The 14,805-nt window shown below is 49.5% G+C and overlaps 1 protein-coding gene across 1 annotated transcript; it reads right to left on the reverse strand.

Annotated features, from left to right (window-relative positions):
- Nucleotides 1-1,305: 1,305 nt before the first annotated feature.
- dusp28 (dual specificity phosphatase 28) lies at nt 1,306-11,442 on the reverse strand. The gene is made up of 2 exons (XM_070882195.1): nt 11,098-11,442; nt 1,306-1,851 (listed from the first exon to the last, which is right to left on the reverse strand). The coding sequence occupies exons 1-2, from the start codon at nt 11,440-11,442 to the stop codon at nt 1,732-1,734; spliced, it is 465 nt and encodes a 154-aa protein (XP_070738296.1). The 3' UTR covers nt 1,306-1,731.
- Between the last annotated feature and the right edge of the window lie 3,363 nt (nt 11,443-14,805).

Raw genomic sequence — 14,805 nt, forward strand, 5'->3', positions numbered from 1 at the left:
AGGGGCATTTTCTCACCCTATGATTCCATAATTAAATTTCAAACTCAACTCACAGTGAACAGCAAAGGAGTTTCTGGTTGTAGGCCGACACACTACGCGGAGGGGATTCCTGTACGGGCTGCTCTTGCACACTCTCCACTTTGCCATCCTCGTCTACCGTCCGGACACACCATGGCGCACCATCTTGCCGATCGGAGGAGGCGGGGGTCCCCAATGGAGTGCACTCTATGCAGGAGTCCTCCCTCTATTTATTGGGGACTTGGCCTGGAGGGTGTTGCACGGAGCAATCTGTGCAATAAGATTTTAAGTCGTTTCACGGGCTCCTAGGCCGCCTGCAATTTCTGCGGTCTTGAAGAGTCCGTTTTCCATGTTTTTATTGAATGTGCGAGGTTGCAGCCCCTGTTCCATTATTTAAAGGGGCTGCTCCTCAAGTTCTGGTTGCACTTTAGTCCCACACTCCTGATCTTTGGGCACCCTGTGCAGAGGCTAGCAGGCAGGTCGGAAGGCCTCCTCGTAGGACTGCTCCTGGGCACGGCCAAGGTGGCCATCACCCGGTCCAGGCAGCGGGCAGTTGAGGGGGTCATTCAGCCCGACTGCCTGCCTCTCTTCCGCTGTTACATCCGAGCCAGGATGTCCCTGCTCGTGGCCTTCCGCGAAAGGTGCACACCGGAGGAACTGGAGTGCATCATCACCCCTGGCAACCAAATTTTAATTTGATTTAAGTATACCGGCAAAAATGTAATTTGTTTAATATGTCAGTTTTAGTGCCCCCCCCCGCCCTCACTTTAATCAGGGGGCACTTTTATTAATGTTTGCAAAAAAATAGTTGTAGGCCGACACAAATAGCATATCACCGCTAACAATGAGAATACACGTGAAACATTTGATGGTGTGAAGCTATCGGTTCACTTCTTCCAGAAAGTAGCCAGGCTTCGGGTGAGAATTGTTGAGAAGCCAGGCTGAAGGACCAAGGTCCATAGTCCAGGGCACCACCAAAGTTGGGCAGAATGGAAGAATGAGAAAAAACTAAAAGAAGTGATTAATTAATAGAAGACTTGAGTTTTAAAGGCTTGTGGATTTATATAGCGAAAGAGGTAAGAAGTTCAAACTGTTTTTTGAGTCCCACAAAAAGAATGGGTTTGGAAAGGAAACAGTGCATGACTCTTGATTTCAACACAAGACGGGGGGAAAGAGTATGTTTAAAGCTTAGGAGAGGAGAGTTTGGAGCATCACCACCATTGTAACAGGGATGGAATGGAGAGAGACGAGAAAGGCTGTGAGAAAGAGAGATGGAAGTTGGAAGCTTAAATTGACCTGAGTTTTAATTCAGTGATTAATGGGGCATGACAAATGGTTGCTAGGCTAACCATTGTTTTATAAAGGTGCAAATGAATGGTGCTATTAGCGACAAAAAAATACATTGCATCACTTGTCCTGTAACTTCCTCAAGACTTGTCCCATGTCCAAACCTTCCATCCCAAAAATGTTCCATTACTATAGGCCTGTATTGGCTCAGGATCTGCAGAACCTGACGAGACGTGCCATAATGTATCGCAGCCAGTCAATCTTAATGACATTCGTCTTCAAACAGTGAACCAGTGACACCATACAGCTGCATAACTGACCACCTTACAGCAGCAGTAACTTTGAATATATATATTCTACAATATCAGTGAAGCAGATCTCAACGAAACTATCTCAGTGCAAGGGCTGGTCTCCTTCTTGAAGCGTTCATCCATTGGTTGAAGAATTAGCTCCAATCTGCCTGGATTGAAGTTCGCCTTCATATCTTTGAAGCTGCTCCCAGAAACCTTCATTGGGCTCCACCGCTGGCCTGGCAGACTTCACGAGCTGCAAAAATAAAACACAGTGACAGGGTCAAAGTAAGTCAGTCAGGCTGCCCTGATAGCCCAGCATGGACCAGAGCTTTTCTAAGCAGAAAGGTGTGTGCCTGCACTGTATTGGCTGATTTCACTTCCCAGCAGGCATCACTGATCAATGGACAGGAGTGGGAAGGCCTGCTGATGTGGTTCCCCTCACTGGCCAGGTTGCACTCGAGCTTTCAGTTCTGTATGGCTCAGCACCATATAGGACCATATGGCTACCCTCCAATAGGTCCTTCCAATTGCCAATGGCTCAGGTTCATGCTGGAAAGTCAAAGTGCCCAAGTCTCCTTGTGATACCAGCATCCAAAAATTATCATTGGCGCTGAAATGTGATTGTTTGAGTTGCTGCAATAGACACATCGGGTTTTGTTCGAGGCCCATGGTGCAACCAAAAAGGAAGAGGCCGGATTTAATTTTCATTCGGAATGGTTGTGGGTTTCTGAGGTCATGGACACTCACCTACACCATTTCCATCAGTTTTCATGAAGAGGTGGCATAAGACTCAATCTCAGAGTTCACCAGGGTGCATGTGCAAACTCCAAGGTCTGGGTTTTCCCAATGTTGCTGCCTCTGTCCGGCCCCGAAGTGGCAGTAAAGGCGGCAGGGATGGTTTCCGAGTGGGTGGCCCGCCGGGGAATTTGTTGCCGTTTTTGCAGGGGCGGGGAGCAGCAGCGCCCGGGAGCATTGAGCCGGCGTGCACCGCTGCCGGTTTCGACTACGTGGTGAAATTTGATGTGCGCTGACCCTATAGCGCCCCATAGTGCACCGTGGTGGGACCGCCTGGAAAATCAGGGCTGTCGCGGCAGCGATGAGTGATGGAATTCACGAATGAGGTAAGCTTGATTCTTTTGTTTAGTCTTATTTGTGTGATGTAGCTTATTGTGGGATGTTTAAGATATTGGGATTGTTTGCTGTGTTTTTAAGTGCGATTTTTTTTCCACAGAATCCTCTCTTAGGATTCTCCAAGGCCAGCACTTTGGCAATGGATTTTCAGTTGCTCAGCTGGCCTAGCACCCTGAGAGAGGTGTACAATGCCTCCCTTAGCGCTCTGCCCCACACTCAGGGCCCAGCTGCCCAATTTTGCTGACTGAGGCGCAAACTGTTCCAGGGTGCAAACCTTACCGCCCCGCCGCCATTACTGCCCCAAAATATGCAAAGCCGAAAATCCCATTGGGCTGGATTTTCAGTATGCGAAACATTTTTGCTAAACAACTGGCCGGGGAGCACTCGAAGAGAGCCCTGGGGAGAAAAATAAAAAACTTAAAAAAACACCAAAAACATTCCCAATCCATAGCCCACGCCACCACAACATAAATCGCAAAAACAAAATGAAAGAAAAAACAATCACACTTACCTGAGGTGCACATTACTGACCTCTCTGCAGCCGCTTCAGGGCAGACCGCCCACTTTCACATGCGGTAACAGCAGAGCGCGCTGCGGGGCGTACGAGTCGGGGGCGGGGGAGTCAAAAATCGAGCCAGTGTCACAACCAGAGACGTTGCACACCGGCTCACCTCTTCCGGGTGGTACTGCTCTGTGCCCCGCCAAAACTGGCCCCGAAAACCCCGGCAGGGCACTGGAAGCTGGTTACCCACAATGGAGATAGCTAGGGACAATCCTGCTTTTGAGGCAGAGCAGTGCTGTCTCTTTGGGGTCAAGTTGGTTCCAAGGTGACATGCTCAGCAATGGAAAGATTGAAACTAAGTTGATCGATAATCCAATACCCAACCTGTGCAGTTTGGCAGGACTCCATAGCACTGCGAATGACCGACCAGTCAGACTGGTTCACCGAGGTGATCCGTAGGAGTGTACCCATCACCAGGATCGGGATTCTTCCCACCCGGCTCCAGATAGCCCTGAAAGTCAATGCCCCAACAGGTAAGGTGGTCTTAGCTGGAGAGTCGGTGAGAGGTTGACCAAGGCACTGCGCTGGAGAACTGTGTTGTTTTAGCAAGCTAAGCCCCAGCAGTACCTCGACACAATGTTGGCAATCCTTTAGCTTTGTTTTTTGCCAACATACCCCTAGATTCATTGAGCTTAGGTAAGTGCCTTATGTTCTTACACAGAGACAGAGAGAGAGAGAGAGTGTGTGCACTTCAGCTCAAGCACAACGAACCCCTCCCTGTGCTGACCTCCCCATTGTTTGACTTGGAGACGAAACATGGTGATGGATTTCTTCAAGTGTCAAACAATAGACAAACAAAAAAGAAATGCCTTGTGTTAACCATTTTGGAAATGCGAATAGCAATCACAGTTTAAAATAACATATTCAAATAAATCAACAGTGAGAAAAGAAAAGGTTAAACCTATCCTTCGCAGCAATTTAATTTATGTAATGGGACTAATTGAGGAGCCTCCCTCTTTAAGTCCGACTGGTCATAAACCTTCCTTATTGATTTCTATAAAAGCAATTTGGTCAATAGCATTACATCTATTCAGCACATCATGTCAGAAAACATTAAAGTCTGAAAGAACAAAGTGCATCTCTCCATTATACACAATGCTGGAGTGAAATGAAGGCTGCCTGCCACCACCTGTTGCTGTGGAAACCATCCCATTTACGTTACAGGATAGGTTCCATAGCAGCCACAGACTCCACTATTATGCCTCTCCAATTTCCCTCCCCGTCTCTCCCGAAGGTGCTGACTCAGCGGTGGTGGTAGCTCACCCTGAGCATTGGCACCTCACTCGAGTGGCCATTCTTCATGAACAAGCCAACACATTAGGTGTTGGTAGGCTGTTCAGTCATAGGAACAGGAGGAGGCCATTCAGCCCCTTAAGCCTGCTCCACTATTCAATTAGATCATAACTGACATGTACCTCATCTCCATTTACCCACCTTAGCTCCATATCCCTTCAGACCTTACCGAACAAATAACCTATCGATCTCGGTCTTGAAAGCTCAATTGTCCCCCAGCATCCACAGCTACTTGGGGGAGAGAGTGGCAGATTGCCACAACCCTTTGTGTGGGAGAAAGTGTTTCCTGATTTCACTCCTGCATCGCCTGGCTCTCATTTTAAGATTATAAGAACATAAGAATTAGGAGCAGGAGTAGGCCATTCGGCCCCTCGAGCCTGCTCCGCCGCCATTCAATGAGATCATGGCTGATCCACCTCAGCTCCATTTTCCTGCACCCTCCCCATATCCCTTGATTCCCTGAATATCCAAAAAGTTATCGACCTCTGTCTTGAATATGCGCAATGACTGAGCCTCCACAGCCCTCTGGGGTAGAAAATTCCAAAGATTCATCACCTTCTGAGTGAAGAAGTTTCTCCTCATCTCAGTCCTAAATGGCTGACTCCTTATTCTCAGACTGTGACCCCCAGCCGAGGAAACATCCTGCCTGCAGCTACCCTGTCAAGCCCTGTACAAATGTTGTATGATTCAATGAGATCACCTCTCATTCATCTAAACTCTAGTGAATATAGACCTAGTCTACTCAATCGCTCCTCATAGGACAATACGCCCCATCCCAGGAATCAGTCTGGTCAATGTTGTGTTCATTTGTTTGTTACAGCTCACAGGACGGGCATTAGGACCCTGCAGGAGCTATTCACAGTCGCTGTACTCATTCTGGTTCATGCCAGTTTGAGACTCCATTTTGGTTTATATAAAAGCACAATTAAGTTAAGTTACATTTCTCCTGGCTCGATTTATCAGTTACCGCCAAAAGCCCCAACTGAAGAACGGAGATTGGGTCAGAGTTAAGCGCCCAAACTGGAGTCATAAGCTCGCACCTGCACTTTCGTTTACAAAACAAATCGTGCACCGCCTTGGGTACTGTGCTCTCGCAATGGATTGAGGGCCTGGAACGCCCAGTCGCCTTCGCCTCTCACATGCTCTCATCTGCAGAACATAAATACTCTACAGGGGAATGCGAAGCACTCACTTGCATCTACGCATGCGAATGCTGGCACATCTACCTCTATGGCAGGAAATTTACCCTCCGTACGGATCACCAAGCATTAACTACGCTATTCGCTATAACTGGATCTGGGCACAGACCACTACGAATCAGCCTTCATCAGTATAACTTTGATGTACAGTATATCGCTGGCAGTCGCAATCACATAAGTGACATGCTCAGCCGCTCAACACCTGTTTTGGACTCTGGTGCTGAAACGTTCACAGATGACGACACATATGTCACGTCGATCATCACTCAATTCATCAGAAAACTTGTCTCTTGCGATGAACTCAAAACTGAATCACAGAGTGATGCTACGCTCCAGCAGATGAGCCACTCCCTCCAGACTGAGTGGCCTAAGCAAATTCCGAAAGAGCTGAAAACATTCCACAGACTTTGCAATGAATTTTCCATTTGGAATGATGGCTGCCTAGCTCGTGGTGATAGAGCAGTAATTCCCAAGTCGCTTCAACAGCGTGTCCTCTCACTGACACACGATGGACACTCTAGCATTGTCCGTATGAAGCAGAGATGTTGCGATTCAGTATGGTGGCCTGGGATTGACACTCACATCGAGGAGTTTGTCTCACACTGCGAAGCATGCAGTCTGAGCGAAAAGGCCACAAACATCCGACCAGTGCCAATGAAGCCCATTCCATGGCCACAAAGACCATGGCAACAACTTCAGTTGGATATCTTTGCTCCAGTTGAAGCAGCTCCACAGCACCAGCGTTTCCTTGTTGCTGTAGATGGCCTGCATTCCAATGGCCAGAAATCGTTACAAGAGGACAGCATATGTTCACGAAGTGGGACCTCCCAGAGGTCATAATCACTGACAATGGACCAAAGTTTGTGTCCGACCAGTTCGCGAATTTCTTCACTCGTCATGCTGTTGCGCATCGCCTTACTGCTCGGTCGTCGTCGCCGGTGAGGGGGAGGGGATGTTCGTGCCTGAGCTTGGCCCGAATTTGTGGGATTTGTAGGATTAGGGTTTAAAGTGAAGTATTAAGAAAATGGACCCTCTATTAGGGTCTATTAGGACTAGGGGAAGTTTAGACAGTGGAGGGGGGAGGTTGAGGGTGAAAAGTTGTCAGATGGTGGGAGATGACAAGAGTCAAGTTGTTTTGGCAGGGGAGCTCCCTAGGGAGCTGCAACCCCGGCGGCCATCTTCCTATAACTACTCCACGACGGTATGCAGGCTGTGATCCTTACCAGCGGATCCGTTACAGACCAATTCCACGTCCGATCTGGGGTCAAACAGGGCAGTGTCATCACTCCAACCCTCTTTTCAATGTTTCTCGCTGCCATGCTCCACCTCACTGTCAACAAGCTCCCTGCCGGAGTGGAACCAGTGGGAAGCTGTTTAACCTATGCCACCTCCAGGCCAGGTCCAAGACGACCCAAATCTCTGTCATTGAACTGCAGTACGTGGACGACGCCTGCATCTGCGCACATTTGGAGACTGAACTCCAGGATATAGTCAATTTATTCACCGAGGCATATGAAAGCATGGGCCTTACGCTTAACATCCGTAAGACAAAGATCCTACACCAACCTGTCCTCGCCGCACAGCACTGTCCCCCAGTCATCAAGATTCACGGCGCGGCTCTCAACAACATGGACCACTTCCCATACCTTGGGAGCCTCTTGTCAACAAAGGCAGACATTGATGCGGAGATTCAACATCGCCTCCATTGCGCCAGTGCAGCGTTCAGCCACCTGAGGAAAAGAGTGTTCGACGACCAGGCCCTCAAACCTACCACCAAGCTCATGGTCTACAGGGCTGTAGTAATTCCCGCCCTCCTATATGGGTCAGAGAGATGGATGACTTATAGAAGACACATCAAGTCGCTGGAAGTTTATCACCAACGATGTCTCCCCAAGATCCTGCAAATCCCCTGGGAGGACAGACGCACCAATATCAGTGTCCTTGCCCAGGCTAACATCTTCAGCATTGAAGCACTGACCACACTCGATCAGCTTTGCTGGGCAGGCCACTTAGTTCGCATGCCAGACACGAGACTCCCTAAACAACTGCTATATGCGGAGCTCCTTCATGGAAAATGAGCCAAAGGTGGGCAGCGGAAACGGTACAAGGACACCCTCAAACCCTCCCTGGTGAAGTACGACATCACCACTGATAGAAACATAGAAACATAGAAAATAGGTGCAGGAGTAGGCCATTCGGCCCTTCGAGCCTGCACTGCCATTCAATAAGATCATGGCTGATCATTCACTCAGTACCCTGCCTGGGAGACTCTGGCCGAAGACCGCCCTAGGTGGAGAAAGTGCATCCGGGAGAGCGTTGAGCTCTTTGAATCTCAACACTGCGAGCGTGAAGAGATCAGGCGCAGGCAACGGAAGGAGCGTGTGGTAAATCAGTGCCACCCCCCCTTCCCCCGACGAATATCTGTCCCACCTGTGACAGGGTCTGTGGCTCTCGTGTTGGACTGTTCAGGCACCAAAGAACTGACTTTAGGAGTGGAAGCAAGTCTTCCTCGATTTCGAGGGACTACCTATGATGATGACTGCTCGGTACAATCCTCAAAGCAACGGAGGTGTTGAGCGTTTTAACCGCGTCATCAAAGAGGGTTTGAAAGCCAACCTAGCAGCAGGCCAAATATTCGATGAAGCGGTTCAAACCATTCTCTGCACATACCGCTCGACAAAGCACTCGCTAACGGGGAAGACACCCACTGAGTTCATGATTGGGCGGAATCTTTGCTGGCTACTGGACATTCTCAAACCCCCAGCCAAACCTAGCGCAAAGATAACCACACTCGCATCCCAGATTTCGGAACGCCAACGAAAAACAAAGTCGTACACTGACACAAAACGACGCGCTCAAAAGCCCCAACTGAAGAATGAAGATTGGGTCAGAGTTAAGCGCTCAGACTGGAGTCATAAGCTCGCATCTGCATTTTCGCTTACAAAACAAATCGAGCAAAAGTTCAGCCCTCACACCTACGAGCTCAAGGATGGAACTTGATGGAATGCTCGTAGACTGATCCCAACTCATAGACCAACAGACCAGCAGGATGGAACAGAGCCACCATTCTGTTTCCCAACCGATAACCTCGAAAAAAACACCGCAGCTTCACGCCAGTCTCAGCCTATCAGAACACAGCCTGGCTATCTCAAGGACTTTGTCTGTACATAGACTGTGGTTTTAAAAAGGGGGGAAATATGTTGTGTTCACACTCTGTTTGTTCCAGCTCACAGGACGGGCATTAGGACCTTGTGGGAGCTATTCACAGTTGCTGTACTCATGCTGGTTCATGCAGGTTTGGGGACTCCATTTTGGGTTGTATAAAAGCACAGTTAAGTTAAGTTACATTTCTCCTGGCTCAGTTGGTCAGTTATTTACGCGTACACACGTATACAACAGTCAACCTTCATTGCACTCCCTCTAAGGTAAGTTTATCCTTCCTTAGGTAAGGAGACTAAAATTGTACACATTATGCCCCCTTATTCTTGACACCCCCACCAGAGGAAATAGTTTATCTGTAGCCAGCTTTTCAGAGCCTTTTTAACATTTTAAAGACCACGATCAGATCATCCCCTCAATCTTCAACAGTCACGGGTAGGGGTCGTCATGGAAACCGGCACCCGTCTTCACACGATGTCCACATGTCCACACTATCAAGCAAGGGTCGCTGGACAGCAATCAGGAGGTGCAAGCACCAAGACACATGTCAGCAGGTGCCAGGTTCGATCTCCTATGTGTGCCAACGGAGCTGATCTCAGTCAAGGCTTCTACGAGTGGCCTCAGTGCCCCCAGGCTGTGGTGGGAGAGTTGGGTTCCTCCTGATCACTATCCTGTGATTGCTGCTGGAGAGCAAATGTGTCAACAATCAAGCGAGGCCTAAGTTGGGCTACAGCTGTGATGCCCTCCATGCTTGAATAGCTGCTGGAGGGCTGCTGGCCCCCATTGGACCACATCCCAGAAACAACAGAGCAGAAAGAAGTTGGTTATAAAAAGACTTTGCCTTTTCACCAAGAAGTTAGGGTAGATCTTTCAGCCGTGGCTCAGTGGGTAGCACACTCACCCCTGAGTCCGAAGGTTGTGGGTTTTCAAGTCCCACTCCAAGGACTTGAGCACAAAAAATCTAGGCTTTCACCCCTCTGCAGTGCTGAGGGAGCGCTGCACTTTCGGAGGTGGCATCTCTCAGATGAGATGTTAAACCGAGGCCCTGTCTGCCTTCTCTGTGAATGCAAATGATCCCATGGCACTATTTCGAAGAAGAGCAAGTGAGTTCTCCCTGGTGCCCTGGCCAATATTTATCCCTCAATCAGCAAAACAAAAACATTATCTCATTGCTGTTTGTGGGGGTTTGCTGTGCACAAGTTGTGCTGCTGCATTTCCCACATTACAACAGTGACCACACTGCAAAAGTACTTCATTGGCTGTAAAGAGCTTTGAGACGCCTGGTGGTTGTGAAAGGCGCTATATAAATGCAAGTTTTTCTTTCTTTATAACTCACTGGTTTGGTCTCAGCTGGTGTATTGCGATCAATTCTGAGCACCACACTTTAGGAATGATGTCAAGGCCTTCGAGAGGGTGCAGAGGAGATTTATTGGTATGTTACCAGGGATGTGGGACATCAGTTATCTGGAGAAACTGGGATTGTCTCCTTAGAGCAGAGAAGGTTGAGGGGAGATTTAATAGAGGTGTTTAAAATCATGAAGGGTATTGATAAAATAGATGGGGAGAAACTGTTTGCTCTGGCAGGAGGGGTGACAACCACAGGGCACAGAACATACCAATAAATCTCCTCTGCACCCTCTCTAAGGCCTTAACATAATTCCTAAAGTGTGTTGCTCAGAATTGATCGCAATACACCAGCTGAGACCAAACCAGTGATTTATAAAGAAAGAAAAACTTGCATTTATATAGCGCCTTTCACAACCACCAGGCGTCTCAAAGCACTGTGAGGAGATGAGGAGAATTTATTTTACGCAGCGAGTTGCTCTGGTGTGGAACGCCCTGCCTGAAAGGACGATGGAAGTAGATTCAATAGTAAGTTTCAAAAGGGGATTGGATAAATTCTTGAAAAGGAAAAATGTACAGGGCTATGGGGAAAGAGTGGGACTAACTGGATAGTTCTACCGTAGAGCCAGCACAAACAGGATGGGCCGAATGGCCTCCTACTGCCTGCTCTGATTCTAAGCTGCCCTTGCGTTACAGAACAACACAGAGAGCGGGGCATGAGCCACATAAGCAACACATGGTGAGGGCATTATCCATTGGGAATTCCCAGCCGGCCTCACTCCACAGTGCAGTCTGTTTACAGATCACCCACCTCGAAGGCCTCCCGGAGGGAAAGGTGCCGGTACTTCATGAGGTAGGCGGTGCAAATGGTCGCCGACCTGCTGCGGCCGTTCTTGCAGTACACCAGGGTCTTGCCGCCCGCCTTCCCGGCTCCCTCGATGGCGTCGGCGCACCGGTCGAAGTACTTGTGGATGTTCTCGGCCGGGTCGTCGAAGACGGGCACCCGCAGGATGCCGATCCTCAGCCCCGGGAAGGGCTGCTGCTTCGACACGTTGATGCAGAACGTCACCCCCTCTCCGGAGAGCAGCCCGTCGTCGCAGGCCGACCGGGAGTTGCTGATCAGCAGCGAGTCGGTGAGCTTGCACAGCTGAAGCATTTGAAGAGAGGACGGAGAGGCTCCACCAATTAAAAAGTCAAGCCGAGCGTTGACGGGAAATCCTGTGGAACGAGCCGTCTCCCAGAGGTGTCGGGATTCAGCCCCCGCGACACTCCATCTTCGTCAAGTAACGTTCAGTGGCTGCAATGGGGCCAGCAAATAATGCGGGCATTCCTTGCACTTGGAGTGCATGTCTTTGGAAGCTGCCCGCTACTCCCAGTGAAGTGAGTGAGTGCGTGTGTAATGAATCTGCTATATTTACAGCAGAGTCATTGCTCGGGAGGATTCCGCTAGGTCCTAATGCCTCCTGGCCTTCTAAGCCAAGCAGTACAATATTTTCCATTGAAAGAAAGAGTACTTCTTTAAGAGGATCAGATCAATAAACCTTTTCTGATTCCGTCCTTTTCACTTATTTTGCTCCTCCAATGCTTATTTCCCAATGCAGCTGCCCTTCCGTATCTCACCTTCTCATCTTCTTTCGTACGGTCGTAGCAGAGAACAAAGTAAATGTCAAGATCTAAGTTGGATATCCAGGCCAAAGCTTCCGATGTAACAGTGTAGCTATCTTGTCGGCTGACTGCGAATTCCCTCTGAGGGCAGTACTCAATGATGTGCTCCAGGGTCTGATTAGGAGCTCCATAGTCGCTTGATGGGGATGCTTTAATCTTCCATCTATGTACAACAACAACAACTTTTATTTATATAGCGCCTTTAACATAGTGAAACGTCCCAAGGCGCTTCATAGGAGTATTATAAGATAAAAAATTTGACACCGAGCCACATAAATAGTAATTAGCACAGGTGACCAAAAGCTTTGGTCAAAGAGGTGTTTTAAGGAGCGTCTCGAAGGAGGAAGGAGAGGTAGTGAGGCAGAGAGGTTAATGCAAGGAGTTCCAGAGCTTGGGGCCTAGGCAGTAGAAGGCACGTCCATCAATGTGTTGAGTGATAATAATCAGGGATACTCAGGGGGGCAGAATTAGAGGAGCACAGACATCTCGGGAGGTTGTGGGGCTGGAGGATATTACAGAGATAGGGAGGGGCGAGGCCATGGAGGGATTTGAAAATAAGGATGAGAATTTTGAAATTGAGGTGTTGCTTAACCGGAAGCCAATGTAGGCCAGCGAGCACAGGGGTGACGGGTGAGCGGGACTTGGTGCGAGTTAGGACACGGGTCAGTGAGCACAGGGGTGATAGGTGATTAGGACACGGGCAGCCAAGTTTTGGATCACCTCTAGTTTATGTAGGGTAGAATGTGAGAGCCAGCCAGGAGTGCATTGGAATAAACAAGTCTCTCTTGCAGCCCTGGGCCTTCTAGTCAATTGTTGCTCCCCTCTACTGTTGCCCTGATCGAAGTTAGTTACCTCGGCATAGACCAGGGATTGAACCAGGACTGTTCTGATGTGCACAGCTCAAACCCACACAAGGCCATGCATTGAGAAGTTGGGGGAGGGGAAGAGTTGGGGAAAGGGTTGGGGAGGAGGAAGGATCAGGGGAGAGGTCGGGGAGGGAGAAGGGTTGGGGGCCGGATTGGGGGAGGGGGAAGGGTTGGGGAGCGGGAATGGCAGGGAGCGAGGGATTGGAGGAGAAATGTTGGAGTAGGGGGAAGGGGAGGGAAGGAGGAGGGTGAAAGGGAGGGGGAAGAGTTGAGATGGGGAAATGGTCAGGGGAGGGGAAGGGTTGGGGTGGGGTGAAGAATGGGGGAGGTGGATGGGGAGGGGAACGGTTGGAGGGAGAAAGGGGAAGGGGAGGGGGGAAGAGTTGGGGAGGGGAAGGGTTGGGGGTGAGTGAAGAATGGGGGGGGTTGTTTGGGGAAGGGAAGGGTTGGGTAGGGTAGGGAAGGTGGAGGGGAAGGGGGAGGGGAAGGGTTGGGGAAAAGTGAAAGATGGGGAGGTGGATGGGAGGGGAAGGGCTGGGGAGAGAGAGGGGAAGGGGAGGGGAGGGGAGGGGTTGGGGAAGGGAAGGGTTGGGGAGGGGAAGGGAGGGGAAGGGTTGGGAGAGGGGAGGGTTGGGGAGGGGGAAGGTTGGGGAAAGGAAGGGTTGGGGAGGGAAAGAGTTGGGAAAATGGATGGGTTGGGGAGGGAGAAGGATGGGGGAGGGGAAGGATGGGGAGGATGAAGGGTTAGGGGAGAAGGATTGATTGAGGAAGGGAAGCGTTGAGGAGGGGAAGGGTTGGGGAGGGGAAGGATGGGGGAGGGGAAGGATGGGGGAGGGGATGGGTTGGGAGGGAAGGATTGGGGAGGGGGAATGATGGGGGAGGGGTGGGTTGGGGAAGGGAAGGGTTGGGGAGGAGGAGGGGGAGGGTTGGGGTGGGGGAAGGATGGGGGAGGGAGGTGGGTTGGGGAAGGGAAGTGTGGGGTGGGGGAGGGAGGTGGGTTGGAGGAGGGATGGGTTGGACTGTCAGAGGTGCCGTCTTTCAGATGAAATGTTAAACCGAGGCCCCATATGCCCTCTCAGGTGGATGTAAAAGATCCCATGGTACTGTTTCGAGTAAGAGCAGGGGAGTTATCCCTGCTGTCATGAGCCAATATTTATCCCTCAATCAACATAACAAAAACAGATTATCTGGTCATTATCACATTGCTGTTTGTGGGAGCTTGTTTTGCGCAAATGGGCTGCCGCGTTTCCCACATTACAGCAGTGACTACACTCAAAGTACTTAATTGGCTGGAAAGCTCTTTGAGACATCCTTGTGTCATGAAAGGTGCGATTTTAATGCAAGTCTATCTATAACATCTTTGCAACTCTGCTCACTCTCTAACCCTGTTGGAGTTTGGACTCACTCTCTGCCTTAAAAACAAAAATAACAACCATTAATAATCGATACCTGCAAGTCATTCCAAGACACGAGAGATTCAGCTCCAATCGCAATCCGTGAGAGCAGGTTATAAATACTGAGTAAGCACAGAGATTAGATTACAGCCATTAAATCACGTTTGTAACTGTAATTGTTTATAATAATAGTTCCAATAGTACTCTTTGTTTTGCAAATTTTTGTATTGGTCAAGGTGAGGGGTGTGAGTGCTGGAGAATGCAAGGGGATCTAGTGTAATCTGAGATCTCTGCATTCCTCCAATTCTGGGCTCTTGTCCATTGCCCACTTTCTTCGCCACACCATTAGGTGCAGTGCGTTCAGCTCTCTAAGGCCCTAAGCTTGGGAACTCCCTCACTAACCCTCTCCGCATCTCCAACTCAATCGCCACCTTTAAGATGCTCCTTAAAACCTACCTCCTTGACCAAACTTTTAGTCACCTATCCCAATTATTTTCTTCTTTGGCCCGGTTGTTGCAAGTCGTTGGCGTAAACATCAAGCAATCCGAGAGCAGGTAGAGCACAGATGAAGGCAGAATGAAGCATTTCCCTACA

This window comes from Pristiophorus japonicus, chromosome 6 (assembly GCF_044704955.1).
Source record: "Pristiophorus japonicus isolate sPriJap1 chromosome 6, sPriJap1.hap1, whole genome shotgun sequence".
NCBI lineage: Eukaryota > Metazoa > Chordata > Chondrichthyes > Pristiophoridae > Pristiophorus > Pristiophorus japonicus.